This window comes from Cricetulus griseus, chromosome 2, assembly GCF_003668045.3.
Source record: "Cricetulus griseus strain 17A/GY chromosome 2, alternate assembly CriGri-PICRH-1.0, whole genome shotgun sequence".
NCBI classification, from domain to species: Eukaryota; Metazoa; Chordata; class Mammalia; order Rodentia; family Cricetidae; genus Cricetulus; species Cricetulus griseus.
In genome coordinates this window covers 248,988,585-249,002,594 of record NC_048595.1, presented here as the reverse complement: position 1 = coordinate 249,002,594, position 14,010 = coordinate 248,988,585, and the positions used below count along the sequence as shown (strand labels likewise).

Below are 14,010 nucleotides of genomic sequence, written 5' to 3'. Positions count from 1 at the left end.
CCTACTTTGTTGATTGAGGCAGCTTTTCTCTTACCTCTGGTACTCTTGTTCTGCTGTGGTGTAACCAAGACTACCCGACTTGCAGGTTTCCTTGTGGTCCTGCTGCTGCCTTCTGTCTTGTTAGTAGTGTTGGGATTATAGATGTGACACTGCGACTGGCTTTTTTCATGGGTTTCAAAGACTGAACTCAGGTCATCAGGCTTGCACAACAAACACTGAGCCATCTTGCCAGCCCTCTGAAGTGAGGCTTAAAAAGGAATGCTAACACTGTTGGTGTGAGATCAGTTGTTAAATGATTAGCTTCAGATTCTGTCTATAGCAGTTGAAGGTCATTATTTAAAATTATATTTGATTCTGTGCCAAAATGTAGCTGTTTCATTGAAAGAATATTGAATGATGGTATTGTAATACCAATTCAGGAGGCAGATTGTTTTGCAGCAGAAGTTATTATAACTTGTTAGTATGGTCTTATTTTTATTTGGATGAAAACAAAGGAGAGAGAAAATGCAGGGATTATTATATTGATAATGTTTTATACAGTTCATTATACAAAGCCCATGCTTCTTTGACACTCAGGACCTGATTCAAAGTCACTGGCCTGGACTTGTCCCATTTCTGCCTAACAGGAACACTATATTTTGTAGTCTGCTATGGCCCTTTTTTCTCTCCTCACATAGGATCAGCATTTATAATGCAGAAATCTAACATTGAGAATGCTCCAAATTCTGAAACTGAGCCTCATAGGGGGCATTTTAGATTTGAAGTTTTCAGATTATCAAAGCTGGTAAAGTCTTTGCAGGTATATAGATACATATTTATATAGATTATGCATTAATATAATAAATGTGTTTAATACATTAATAGATAAATATAGTAAATAATTTAAATATATTTATATACATAACTGTTATATATTTGTATATATATTATATTTGTATATTATATATATATATACTGATGTAGTAACCCCCAACCTGTGTTGGTCTCCCTCCTAGGAAGTGAGACTAACTTCCCTCCTTCCTTCCTAGTTCCTATTGTTCAGGCTTCACGTGTCCCTGACAAGATGCTCACCTGTCCTGCAATATTAGTGTTCCATACTCATTGCACTGTGCCCAATTATATTGCTTAGTATAGTCCATGTGTTGTTAGAAGACCCCATGTTGCTTATGTGTGAAATGGAAGCTATTAGGTCTTAACTGAGACACTGAGTATGATGGGCAGAGGTTTGAGTTGGCTAAGTATAAGTTGACCCTCACTCAGCCATGTTTTCTTATGCCCAGGTCCTGTTTGTGCCAGATGCCAACTTCCCTTCTAGTACCTTACGGCTGTCGTCATCCACTCCTGGTGCTACTGTCTCTCCATCGTCATCAGATGCAGAATACGATAAGCTGCCTGTATGTATGCTAGCACCTAACACACTGGGGTTCATTTCTATCAATACACTGAGTTCTTCAAAGATTACAACTGAACATTTCCCTAAACATGTGAGGGTAGGGATATTGCCATCAGTTGAGAGAATGCATCCTCTCCTAGCACACCTGTTTACAAAATGTCTCAAAGATAAAGGTGCATGCCTTTTGCAAAGGTATGATGCAAAATTCCCAATTAAGTCAGCAGATTGTGCTTTGCCAGGGAATTGGAATCTGTGACCTAGTGTGCATTTGTTCATCTTGAATATTTTCTAAGACATTTAATGAAAGAGTTTTATGGTCTCACATGTATCTTTCAATCGCAGTTTGACTTTGATACTTATCAGACTTACCTCTAATCTGGGAAGTAGAAGTTTTCAACTCGTATTGATGCTAGTAATGTTAGCATTAAAAATGACTTAAGCTGCATCATGATTTTAGTTTTCTGATGGTTGGTGTTTACAAAAATAATCCAACTTTTCAAGAATTTCTGAAGAAAGGTATGAATATTCTGTGCTTAGAGTCAAGAATTCATACCAGGTTACAAAGAGTAGAGAAACTTTTGAAAAAGCATGTGTGCTATTTTTGAAGGGCATGTTTCAATTTCTCTTTAATGTCCAAGGAAAAGAGGGTATAATGTACTTATGGTGTAAGCTGTTTTGAAAAGGTAATATTTTGCTTTAATTTTGGCCATTTTTGCTTTCATAAGGATGCTGACTTAGCAAGAAAGGCCTTAAAACCCATTGAGAGGGTCTTGTCATCGACCTCTGAGGAAGATGAACCAGGTGTTGTGAAATTTCTCAAAATGAACTGTCGCTACTTCACAGATGGAAAGGTATGTTCTGTGACAGGTTACCAGTCATAGAATCTGCAGAAACAAATGGGATTGCACATTTCTGGGAGGAAGACTCCATTAAAATATTTTACCCACAGTGGAAGTGCAGAATTTGACATTCATTGATTTTCTTGTTGGTTACTTGACTTTTCCCCATTGAAGGAAATATATTCACTAAATAGAAATATATTTTTGTTTTCTTTGGTTTCTGGTTTTTCTTTTAAATTTTGGGGGTTAGGAGGGCTGTTGTAGTGGCAGAAGGTGGGTGTGATGGGATGGGGAGATATGTAGGCTAGGGATGAAGAATGTGAAGTCCACAGAGAATCAACAAAAGTTAAAAGGAATTTAAGAAAAAAGAAATATGATCCCTTGTGATGTTGGATTTATAAGACTTTTTTTTTTAGCTTTTGATCTGTAAATTTTTAGACAGACAAGTTTGAGTTGAATAGTAATTACTCGTTGGATTCAAATCCTAACTCTACTACTTGCTAGATATAAGACACAAGGAAGGTATTTGAATATCCTAGTTGTCTACTTTCCCCATCTATAAAATAAGAATGATACTAAAATTTACCTATTGGGTGTGGCACTAAAAAGAGATGATTCGTGTAATGATCCTAACCTCTAATCAAGAAGTAGAAGTTTTTAACTTGTGTTGATGCTGGTAATGTTAGCATTAAAGATTATTTCAGTTGCATCATGGTTTTAGTTTTTGGATTGTTGGTGTTTACAACAGAAATCCAACTTTTAGTAAACTTCTGAAGAAAGGTCTATATTAATACTCTGTGCAAAGCACGGAGAATTTACATCAGTAATTTTACAACATAGAGAGATTTCTGAAAACAAAAATGAATAATTCCTGAACTGCAAAACAATTCACAAAGATAATTACAAGACTCATCAAAGTTATCAACTGACTTAGCTGCCGGAAATCTCTCCCAGCATCCCTGACAGATACTATCTTGCTGATCAGCAGGGTCTCTATTATAATCTGATAAAGCTTCAGATTTGAAGATCTGCAGGCTGCTGCCTAATGTCTAAAATGGAGCTGTACAAACTGGAGCTACAAATTTTCCCTTTTGCTGTGTATATTGAATTTTGCTGGGGATGAGACCTGTGATTGTGTTAGACAAAAATATTAGGACTAGTCTCCAGCACAATGATTCTGATTTCCCTTCAGCACCACAGGAGAGCCACATGCTAGAGACATGGTGAAGTCTTGCTGTTGAGAGGGTTATAAAACATGCTCTTGATCATGAATGGGCTTGAGACAGTCTGTTATTTTTCTGACAAAAAAAATGGGGACCCATGACACATGAGTGTATGAGGCAGGATGACAACACAGGCATCTGATTGCAGCTGTATGAGCAACGAGGAGCTGTCACTCTCTGCTGCCTCCCCAGCCACCAGCACATTCTCTAGCTTTGCTAGCACAGATGTGATTGTCATACAGGAGACAATGGCTCACAAAGTCATTAGAAGGTCAAAGAAATTAAAGGTTCTATGTTGGGCAGGGAATATTTTTCTATCCCAAGTAATACCTCCTGTTCCTTCCTTCTGCAGGGTGTGGTTGGCGGTGTCATGATTGTCACTCCTAACAATATCATGTTTGACCCTCATAAGTCTGATCCTTTGGTTATTGAAAATGGGTGTGAAGAGTATGGCCTCATCTGCCCCATGGAAGAGGTGGTCTCCATCGCCCTGTACAACGACATTTCCCACATGAAGATCAAAGATGCTCTGCCATCGTAAGAGCCATTTCTTCTTTTTAGACCAAGAGCTGTTGAGAGCTTTGAATGGAATTTCAAAGTAAGGGTATATGCAGAGGCTATTGTAAAAGCAAGGAACTGTGTAGAGGAAAACCAAAAGGTGGAGAGAGTTTGTGTTGTGAAGTTGAAAAAAAATAGAAAAATGAGAGGTGGAGATGATTAAGGAAACTTGCACATCCAAATAGTAAAGGAAAAAATTGCTTACCTGAAAACAACCTGGAGAGAGGGAGACAGAAATGGTGGGGCCAGAGAGTGAGAAAAACAGAGGAGAAAAAAGAGGGGGGTGAGGGAGAGAAGGGGGTGGGAAATAACCAACTAAAACTATCCTCACATTCAAGTTTTGTGTTTTTTGGGGGAGTATTTAGTGGGTCCAGCTGGCACAGAAAATGGGAAGGGAACAACTGTGAGGATTATTGATCCTCATTAGTTGCCTGGCTAAGTCTAGAAAAACATTAATTAACAGCTGAACCGGTTGACACCATTGTATACTTTGCCCCTGCAGTGCTTGGCAGCTGTGAGCACAGAAAGCAGATGGTTAAATTAGTCTCACTTGGGGAACTGGCAGCTTGGATTAGAGAGAGGAACAAAAATGGATAGGTGGGCAAGGTTAGGTGGGAGGCTAATTGGGATGCAGTTGAATACATTTGTAGGTCATTCTTCAAGAGAGGGGAGAAATAAAGGATCTTGGGGGTTTGTGGAAGAAGCTTTTGCTTGGTAATCAAGGATGTGAAGAGCTGAGTTCTTTAATCTGCAGGACATCTCAATCTTTAATCTGTTAGATGAACTTTTGAGTTCCAATATGACAGGATTCTCTGTCATGATAAGTTGTTCTTCCCTGAAATCAAGGCATATTCAGTATTTTCTGGGATGCTGGTTTTAGGTAATCCACTTAGTGTATTCTCATTCCTATAGTACAAACATCCAGTAACAACCATATTTTAGCTTAGGCTCCTAGAGGCTCAATGAATGCTTATTAAATTGAAGAATGAATTGAAGCTTTTAAAGCCATTTAGGAGAACATAATACTTTATATGGGCTTTCATTTCCTATTGGGGAAAGCCTGGGCTTTCCATGTAAAAGGCTTCCATAATATAACTCCAGGGAGAAATTCTACTTGGGACTTAGTTACTTTATTGGCATGATCATTTATTTTAAAGCTGGAGTAGATACAATACTACTGGTGCTTATAGAAAGCATCTTTAATCCTGAAACTGGAAGTATTCATTTTAGAAAGGAGTTTGCATCTCTGTTAACCCTGCAGAGGTGATTACTGTTGTAGGTAAATATGTAGGGGCTTCCATATAGGGCCAGCTATACTAAAATGTATTATTTTTCTTAGCCAAGTGTAGTGGTGCATGTTGTAATCCTAGGTCTTGGGAAGTCTAGGAAGGAGGGCTATAAGTTCAAATCCAGTCAGGGTTACAAAGTAAACAAACAAAATCACAGCAATAAAAACTGTAACAAACTACCAACCTAGCCTGGCAGTAGTGGCTCATGGCTTTAATCCCAGCACTCGGGAGGCAGAGGCAAGCAGATCTGAGTTTGAGGCCAGCCTGATCTACAAAGCTACACAGAGACACCCTGTCTCAGAGGAGCGGGGGGGGGGGGGGGATCTGCCAACCTAACTAAAATGGATAGTGTCTTGGCCATTTATTTTGAACTTGAAAGAACACCCTTAGCAAATCTTTTATATAATTCTATTCTGGGTTGCTCCTATTAAGGAGCAGTGCTTGACTATATCTCTGAACAATATGCTTCCGGTGATAAACCATTTGTTACATTGTTATTGGTACAAAATTTTTTGGGGGGGTGTTTTTTGAGACAGGGTTTCTCTGTGGCTTTGGAGGCTGTCCTAGAACTAGCTCTTGTAGACCAGGCTGGTCTGGAATTCACAGAGATCTGCCTGTCTCTGTTTCCTGATTGCTGGAATTAAAGGCATGCACCACCACTGCCCAACTATTGGTACAAAATTTAAAATGCTTTAAAAATTTATGCACTATTTTAAGAGCTTCTCTGTAAAATTTCTTTTTCTGTAAGTCTTTAAACTGTAAGGCACTGTTACTTCCTGTAATAATGGAAGTTAATTTTTGTATCTCTTTTACAAGTAATAGGGATTTTTAATTAGAAAATTAGTTTAATTAGAAACAACTGGTTTTAAGGCAAGAAACAACACTTTATATTTCAAAGTCAGTTTATAAGAACAGTTATAAAGGAGCTATGATGTCAAGAGGCCTTTCAGAATTCTGCAGCTGACGTCTACTATTTTATTAAAAAAAGGAAATATTTGACTTTTTAAGGAATTTTAGTCATTGATACTAAAATCTTCCCTCCCCTTTGCCTTTCCTTCATAAATATCAAAAACATTGTTTCTTATTGAAAAGTCCTGCCAACAACATCTCCATGCTTTGAATGCATCCGTGTGTTTCAGCACGAGGCACAACTCACATGATTCATCCATTTGCCATTCCTTTTAGTTTTATTTTATGTTTTATTTTGTGATTAATCTCTTGGTTTCATTTTCTTATTTTGAAATCATTTTAGCATAAATTTAAGTTGTACAATTTTTAGTTTGAGTTTTGTTTTGTGTTTTTCTTTTCCTCCGCTTTGTTTTTAGTTTTATTTTTAACATTCCATGTGCATCCACCATTTTGCCTCAACAGTGACCTACCTCAGGATCTTTGTCCTCTGTACAGGCCTGGAGAATGGGAGGACCTGGCTTCGGAAAAAGATATCAATCCATTCAGTAAGTTCAAGTCCATCAACAAGGAAAAACGACAGCAGAATGGGGAGAGAACCCTCACTTTAGATCCCAAACCAATGAGCTCTCCTGAGGAGTCAGGAGAATGCACACATGTGAAGCCCTCAGACAGCTCTGAGTCATGGAAATTAAAGAAATTGGAACCTTCCAGGGGGACAGCCAGTGAGTCTCCCTCCTTGACTCAGCTCAGCAAGGGACCTTCTGACACCCATGCTGCCTTGGAATCTACAGCCAAAGAAAACTGCCTTTTGGGAGAAGATGATGACTTTGTTGACTTGGAGGAACTTTCTTCTCAACCTGGGAGTGGAATGGACAAAGGAGATGCCACGAAGGAACGCCCTTCCTATGACCAAAAGAAGAGTGAGCCCCAAACAATCATGTCTGCAAAGAAAATGCAGGTGCAATCATCCCTGGACCTGGCAGGGTTAGAGAGTGAAGCTGAGCTGAAGGGTGCCCTAGACTTGGAAACCTGTGAGAAGCAAGATAAAGTGCACGAAATCGACAAACAGTCTGGATCCCCAGAAAACCAGGTGGAAAGCACCCTGAAGATCCACGAAGATCTCGATAAAGTTAAACTCATTGAATTTTACCTAAATAAAAACAAAGATGGCTCACAGCTATCTGAAAATATACAGAGATCAGAACTCAAGAGCAGCAAAAGGATGGAACCAGGAGGAATAGACATCACGCTTAGTAGCTCTCTTCCCCAAACTGGTGACTCCCCACCTGAGGGCAACAAAGAGCCAGGTACAATCTGGGTAAAAGAGAAAGAGACCCTTCCCCTGAAACTGGACCCTAGTGCAGAAGAAAATGTAATCAACAACAAAGAGGCTCTGGATGCTTTGGGATCATCTCTGGACAAGAGCTGTCAAGGTGCACAAATGGATAACAAATCTGAGATCCAGTTATGGCTGTTAAAGAGAATTCAGGTACCCATTGAAGGTAAGCTGTTGTTTGGTTGATTGGTTGGGTTTGGGTTGGATTTGCCCAAGGATCTCCTGTCCATGCCTCCCTAGTGCTGGATTCATAGGCAGGCCACATGGTCCCCTGGCTTTTTATGCTGGTGCTGGGGATCTGACCTTGAGTCCTCATCTTGCGCTATAGGTACTTTGTATACTGAGCCATCCCCAGCCTCCTGTTTAGTTTGGGGCCTTTTTTGGTTACTGTTCTTGTGGTTGTTTAATACCTTCATATTCTATTATGTGATTGTCTTTGTAACATAGGCATCTGTTATAACAGTAGAACAATTACTTGAGAGCAGTGTATTCTGAATAGAATATACCCTTGCTGATAGCATTAATGATTGAGGTAAAAATTTGTAAAACACATATGTATTTAGAACTTGAACTAAATACAGATTTCTATTTATGAAGTATTTCTCTCTTTCAAATACATTTTAGACCTTGAATGCCTAAATCTAAAGAAGTTGAAACTGCTTTTGACGAGAGACAGAGAGAAGGACAAGAAGGAGAGGGAGAGAGAGACTGAGGAAGATGGAGAGAGGGAGAGGAAGAGAGAGAAGGAGAGGGAGAGAGGAGGGGTGAGAGAAAAAGAGAGAGTGAAAGTCTCACTGTGTACCCCTGGTAGAACTCGCTATGTAGACCAGCACTAGCCTGTAACTTAAAGAGATCCACCTTCCTTAGTTAACCTGGAACTCACAGAGATCCACCTTCCTTAGTTAACCTGGAACTCACAGAGATCCACCTTCCTTAGCCTCCTGAGTGCTGGGATTAAAGGTGTGTGCCACCATGCTCTGCTGAAAATGCTTTTGAGAAATTTCAGTTCTAAACCAAATAGCATTGTAGTAGGATGAGGTCTTACTACTGTTCACTAATAGGCATGCTTATGAAGTGTTATAGTTCTACATGATTTTTTTTCCTGTTCTTGTGTTTTATGCTCACTTTTAGTTTGTAGCATGCCATACGACATGCACCAACTTGAGACATGCAAACATGCACTTATGTGCCAAAGAGAGTCTGATGCTTCATTAGGTTGATATGTTGTTGCCGAATCATGTTTCCACCTGTTCCCAACCAGTCTTTGTAAGTTGAGAAGTTTTATTGTCACCAATACTGTCAGGATTGAGGAATGCTTTTTCATATGTGATTCAGATATACTTCCCTCAAAAGAAGAAAAGAGCAAGACCCCACCCATGTTTCTGTGCATCAAAGTGGGAAAACCGATGAGAAAATCCTTTGCCAGTCACACCACTGCCATGGTCCAGCAGTATGGCAAGAGAAGAAAGCAGCCAGAATACTGGTTTGCTGTTCCCCGTGAGAGGTGAGCAGAACTGAGACAGTGTCCACTGTCAAGGCGCCACTTGTCTGTGGATCATTTATCTCCAAATATCGATTTTATTCCTGAATAAGAGATTTTTCCTAATTATAGTTTTGTTTTGTTTTCTTCTGGAAGGGTACATATTGGTTTTCTTCTAAATGGTCATTTTGATACAACATATATGAGGTCACTGTAGATACAGTATACTAACCCACTCTCATGACTTCCTGCCAAGTTGATTTTCAAACACAGAAAGATGATAACTCTTGGAAGTGCTCTTCTGATGGGAATAAAGGGGTGGGGTGGCGCTGATGCAATCTCTTGAAGTGCAGGGAAGAGACAGGATTGATGGTCATCTCTACAGTGCCTAAGTTCGAGAGAACTGCAGAGGCTAGGACCTTCTGAAGCATGAGCCTGTGACTCAGCAGCATGAGAAACATGGGCAATAAACGTAGTTTGTTTTGTATTTAATATACCCCTTCACCATGCATGTATCCCTCAGAATTTCATGGAAGTTTTGAAGTAGGACTATAGGTAAGGAGCATATACGTCTTATGCAGTTATTTTAAAGTGGTTCAATGCGAGAAATGCAAGTATCTGAATGTGTAGCAAATTGGACTCCTAGGGGTAGAATCTTGCCAATGGATCAATTTCTGTAAAGAGTTGTCTACTTCATGATTTTATAGGTAGGGGAGAAATAGCACTGAGATTTCAGCCATATTGTGGGTTGTATAGACTTCATTTGCAGAGAGACAGAGAGGGAGAGACAGAAAGCAAGATGGATTAAATTTGTATCTATGTTTTCTGAGAAAATATATTATTTGTAATATTTGGAAATTGCGATTCTTTCAGAATGGATCTGTGTGTACTCTTGTAGAATAATTTAGCAAACTCACATATGTAATTATTTTTCCTATCATTCCTTAACACAGAAGACAGTTTTAATGCTGAAACAATACTTTTCTTGGACCTTTTATACAAGTGGTTTTGCAAGCTTCTTAATGAAGATCATTTGTTGAATTCCATCACACTGTATTTTATAATGCCATGGCTTACTTGTCTTTGAGTAGCAAATAATTTCCTTTCTTGAAGTTATTATTAATTAACTAAATATTTTCTTGGGGACTTGTTGCTTTCTTTAATTGTGGTAGCTTTTGTGAGAAAGATTAGGGAATTTACTCACAACTATTCCATTTTGTATTTCCATGCGTCACTGGCCCTTCATAAATTCACATTTTAGATTAAGAAAGAACAGATGATGAAGTGGTCCTATTGTTCAGTCTCACCAAGACTTCCAAGTGCACAGTATGAAAAGGAAGTTTATGTTAATGATATTTTGTGGAATTATTCAACTTAAGGTCATCAGATCTTAATGAGAAGCTAAGGCATGCCATGCTGTACCTCCTCATTCTGGTAATTTCTGGATTCCTTCACTACCTCAGAAAGAACATTTCCACACACCTTCTGTTAAATGAATGCATGCATCTATTGGGGTGTCCGTGGTATTGGGGAGTCACATTAATTAGTTGCTTCCTTTCTGGATCACATTGTCCTTTCACACAAAGAGGTGGCATCATATTCTTGCAAGAAATGTCTCTTTGACTCATCCCCCAATGCTCCTGGCCAAAAGGAACTATCTTGAGGTTGACAGAACTTGTCAAATATATGCATGACTATCTTTCTCTATCGTTCCTAGTACTCTTTAAGTAGATGTTTGAATTTTCCTTTTTCTGTATTATTACTAAGAAATGAATGTTACCAAGTCCACTTCTTGTTCCTATGCAGTGTGTTGTGAGTCCCTTAATTCCAACAATGAACGGATAGTTTATAAGAAAGAAAGCAGACGCACACCACCTCCTGTATAGTCTCTGGTATCTCTTTTGTATGGCTGGTAGGCTTTGTTTGTTTCCCATAGCAATTCTTATTAAATCATGAGCACTAGAAATTGGAGAGGCATTGGTCTTTAAAACTGTCTAGAACATAATCGTTTTATTCCTTGGTGGAAGTTGTCGTAAACTTAAGACCTCTGTGACTCCAGGACAACTGGTAGTTCCTTCATATTCAACCAGATAACACTACCTGAAGCACACTCAGGTTCTCCTGTGTGTATACGACAACGTTAGCCTGTCTCTGTCTCCACTGCACTTTGCAAAGTCAGGTGCTTCCCTTGAGTCAACTGAGGATGGCAATGGTATGCTTGGGATATTTGTGAAATTTACAGGTTTCAATTTATAAACCTATGATATCCCAGCTTTTCCAACTCTGACTCTTGGTCTTAATTTAACTGTGAAGAAAATAACTCCACTTTGTCAATAATCTAATCTAATTTAAATGGTGAATTCCTTATCTCAGATGTTTGTGTATTGATATAATTCTAGTATCTGAATTAAAGCATATAATTATGACTGACACATATCTTTTTTTTCATTCATTTATTTAGCTCATAAATAAAGTCATGCACAATTATGATATATAATACAGTATGTTCATAATGGCATGACTAAATTAAACCAATTAACATGTTATATCACACATATTCATCTTTTTTGTTTTGAGAACACTTAAAGTATACTATCTCACAACTTTTAAAATATAGCATATTGTTATCAACCATATTTATCATGCTCTCAGTAGACCTCAAGACTTCAGAGAGTCCATGCCTCTTGTCCAACTGCAGTTTTATATCCTTAAACCAATCGTTTCCCCATTGTTAAAAGACCCACATTGAAGCCTAATAGCCACAATTCTGCTCTCTGTTCCCATAAGTTCATCATTTCTAGGTTACACAGAAAATTGAAATTGTGTGACATTTGTCTTCCAGCGTGTCACTTTTTTTTTTTTTGGCAAGTATATAACTTTACTACTTACTAAAGATGAAATCAAATTTGCATGCACAGGTGAACACTCACTGAAACACCTTGGATTCATCACATATTTGAGTTTCAATTAGCATATATATATATACACACACACACACACACAATATATATATATATATAGAGAGAGAGAGAGAGGGAGAGAGAGAGAGAGAGAGACCAATAATGGCAATATGTTATGCATCAATAGCAAAACAGCGTTTCCAGGTTCTGCAGTCATTTGAACAAAATTATAGTGACATCCAGCACACTCCATTTTATAAAAAACAAAAAACAAAAAACAAAAAAACAAACAACAAAAAAGAGTAAAAAACAAAATCCCAGAAAACAGCACAGTTCTGTTAATCTTGTGGTACTTGGCACCATTTTTTTTTTAATTAGCTTCTCAGTCATCATCTGGGAGGAAACCATTCTGAGCAACATCACTAAAAACAGCTCTGATAAAGCATGGTCACTACTATGTATCATAAAGCAGGTCCACATATGAGTGAGTTCATATCATGTTTGTCTTTTTGTGATTGGGTTACCTTGCTCAGAATGGTTTCTTCGAGTTCCATCCATTTTCCTGCAAATTTCAAGATTCCATTGTTTTTTTTTTTTTTTCTGCTGAGTAGTACTCCATTGTGTAAATGTACCACAATTTCTCTATCCATTCTTCGGTTGAGGGCATCTAGGCTGCTTCCAGTTTCTGGCTATTACAAATAGTGCTGCTATGAACATGGTTGAACAGATGTCCTTGTTATATGAATGTGCTTCTTTTGGGTATGTGCCTAGGAGTGGAATTGCTGGATCTTGTGGTAGACTCATTCCCATTTTCTTGAGGAGGCGCCATACTCATTTCCACAGTGGCTGCACAAGTTGGCACTCCCACCAGCAGTGGAGGAGTGTTCCTCTTTCTCCACATCCTCTCCAGCATAAACTGCCATTGGTATTTTTGATTTTAGCCATTCTGACAGGAGTAAGATGGTATCTCAGCGTTGTTTTGATTTGCATTTCCCTGATGGCTAAGGATGTTGAACACTTTCTTATGTGTCTTTCAGCCATTTTAGATTCCTCTATTGTGAATTGTCTATTTAGTTCTGTACCCCACTTTTTAATTGAATTGTTTGGTGTTTTCAAGAATAGTTTCTTGAGTTCTTTGTATATTTTGGAGATCAGCCCTCTGTCAGATGTGGGGTTGGTGAATATCTTTTCCCAGTCTGTGGGCTGTCATTTTGTCTTGCTGACTATGTCCTTTGCCTTACAGAAGCTTCTCAGTTTCAGGAGGTCCCATTTATTAATTGTTGATCTCAGTATCTGTGCTACTGGTGTTAAGTTCAGGAAGCGGTCTCCTGTACCAATTAATTCAAGGGTATTTCCCACTTTATCTTCTAGTAGGTTCAGTGTGGCTGGGTTTATGTTGAGGCCTTTGATCCATTTTGACTTAAGTTTTGTGCAGGGCGAAAGGCTTGGGTCTATCTGTAGTCTTCTACATGTTTGCATCCAGTTATGCCAACACCATTTGTTGAAGATGTTCTCTTTGTTTCAGTGTATATATTTGGATTGTTTGTCAAAAATCAGGTGTTCATAGGTGTGTGGGCTAATATCAGGATTTTCAATTCTATTCCATTGGTCTACCTGTCTATTTTTGCTGACACATATCTTTTACAAAATGTTCCTGTGAATACCAAAAACCGGATGCCCACTCTTAGGCCACCAGCTCAACTATCGATTTACCCAGATCTGGATTAGAAAGGGTGAAGGAGAGCAGGTGGGACACTGAGGTATATACATATTACATAGATTGATAGAAGATAGGTAGTAGATACTGGAAAGATAGTAGATAGATAGATTAGATAACAACAAACTACCAGGGCTTCATAAAGCCTCTTTGTTTTGGTTAACATACTCCCTACCACCTAACTCCTACCCCCATCCTCATCCCTACTTAAATCTTCAGCGCCCCATGTCTGCCCCACCTATATTTTTCATATCGCATGCGTTTTACTATCCCCTCTTATACTATTTATTTGTATTGTGAGTTTGTAGGTTCCCAAGAAGCTTTTTCATACCTGCTTCATTTTGGTCAAGGCTTCCCCGGCCCCTT

At 38.7% G+C, this 14,010-nt stretch overlaps 1 protein-coding gene across 4 annotated transcripts in view; it reads left to right on the top strand.

Moving 5' to 3' along the window:
• Ncoa7 (nuclear receptor coactivator 7) overlaps positions 1 to 14,010 on the top strand; it is a 144,066-nt gene that overhangs the window by 92,052 nt on the left and 38,004 nt on the right. For 3 of the 4 annotated variants that reach the window (XM_027398425.2, XM_027398427.2, XM_027398424.2), the window contains exons 6-10: positions 1,281 to 1,394; positions 2,119 to 2,244; positions 3,808 to 3,992; positions 6,674 to 7,713; positions 8,883 to 9,051. In XM_027398425.2, the coding sequence (XP_027254226.1) occupies positions 1,281 to 1,394; positions 2,119 to 2,244; positions 3,808 to 3,992; positions 6,674 to 7,713; positions 8,883 to 9,051 (1,634 nt within the window). The remainder of the gene's footprint in view (positions 1 to 1,280; positions 1,395 to 2,118; positions 2,245 to 3,807; positions 3,993 to 6,673; positions 7,714 to 8,882; positions 9,052 to 14,010) is intronic. The other variant, XM_027398426.2, reaches the window with a different exon arrangement.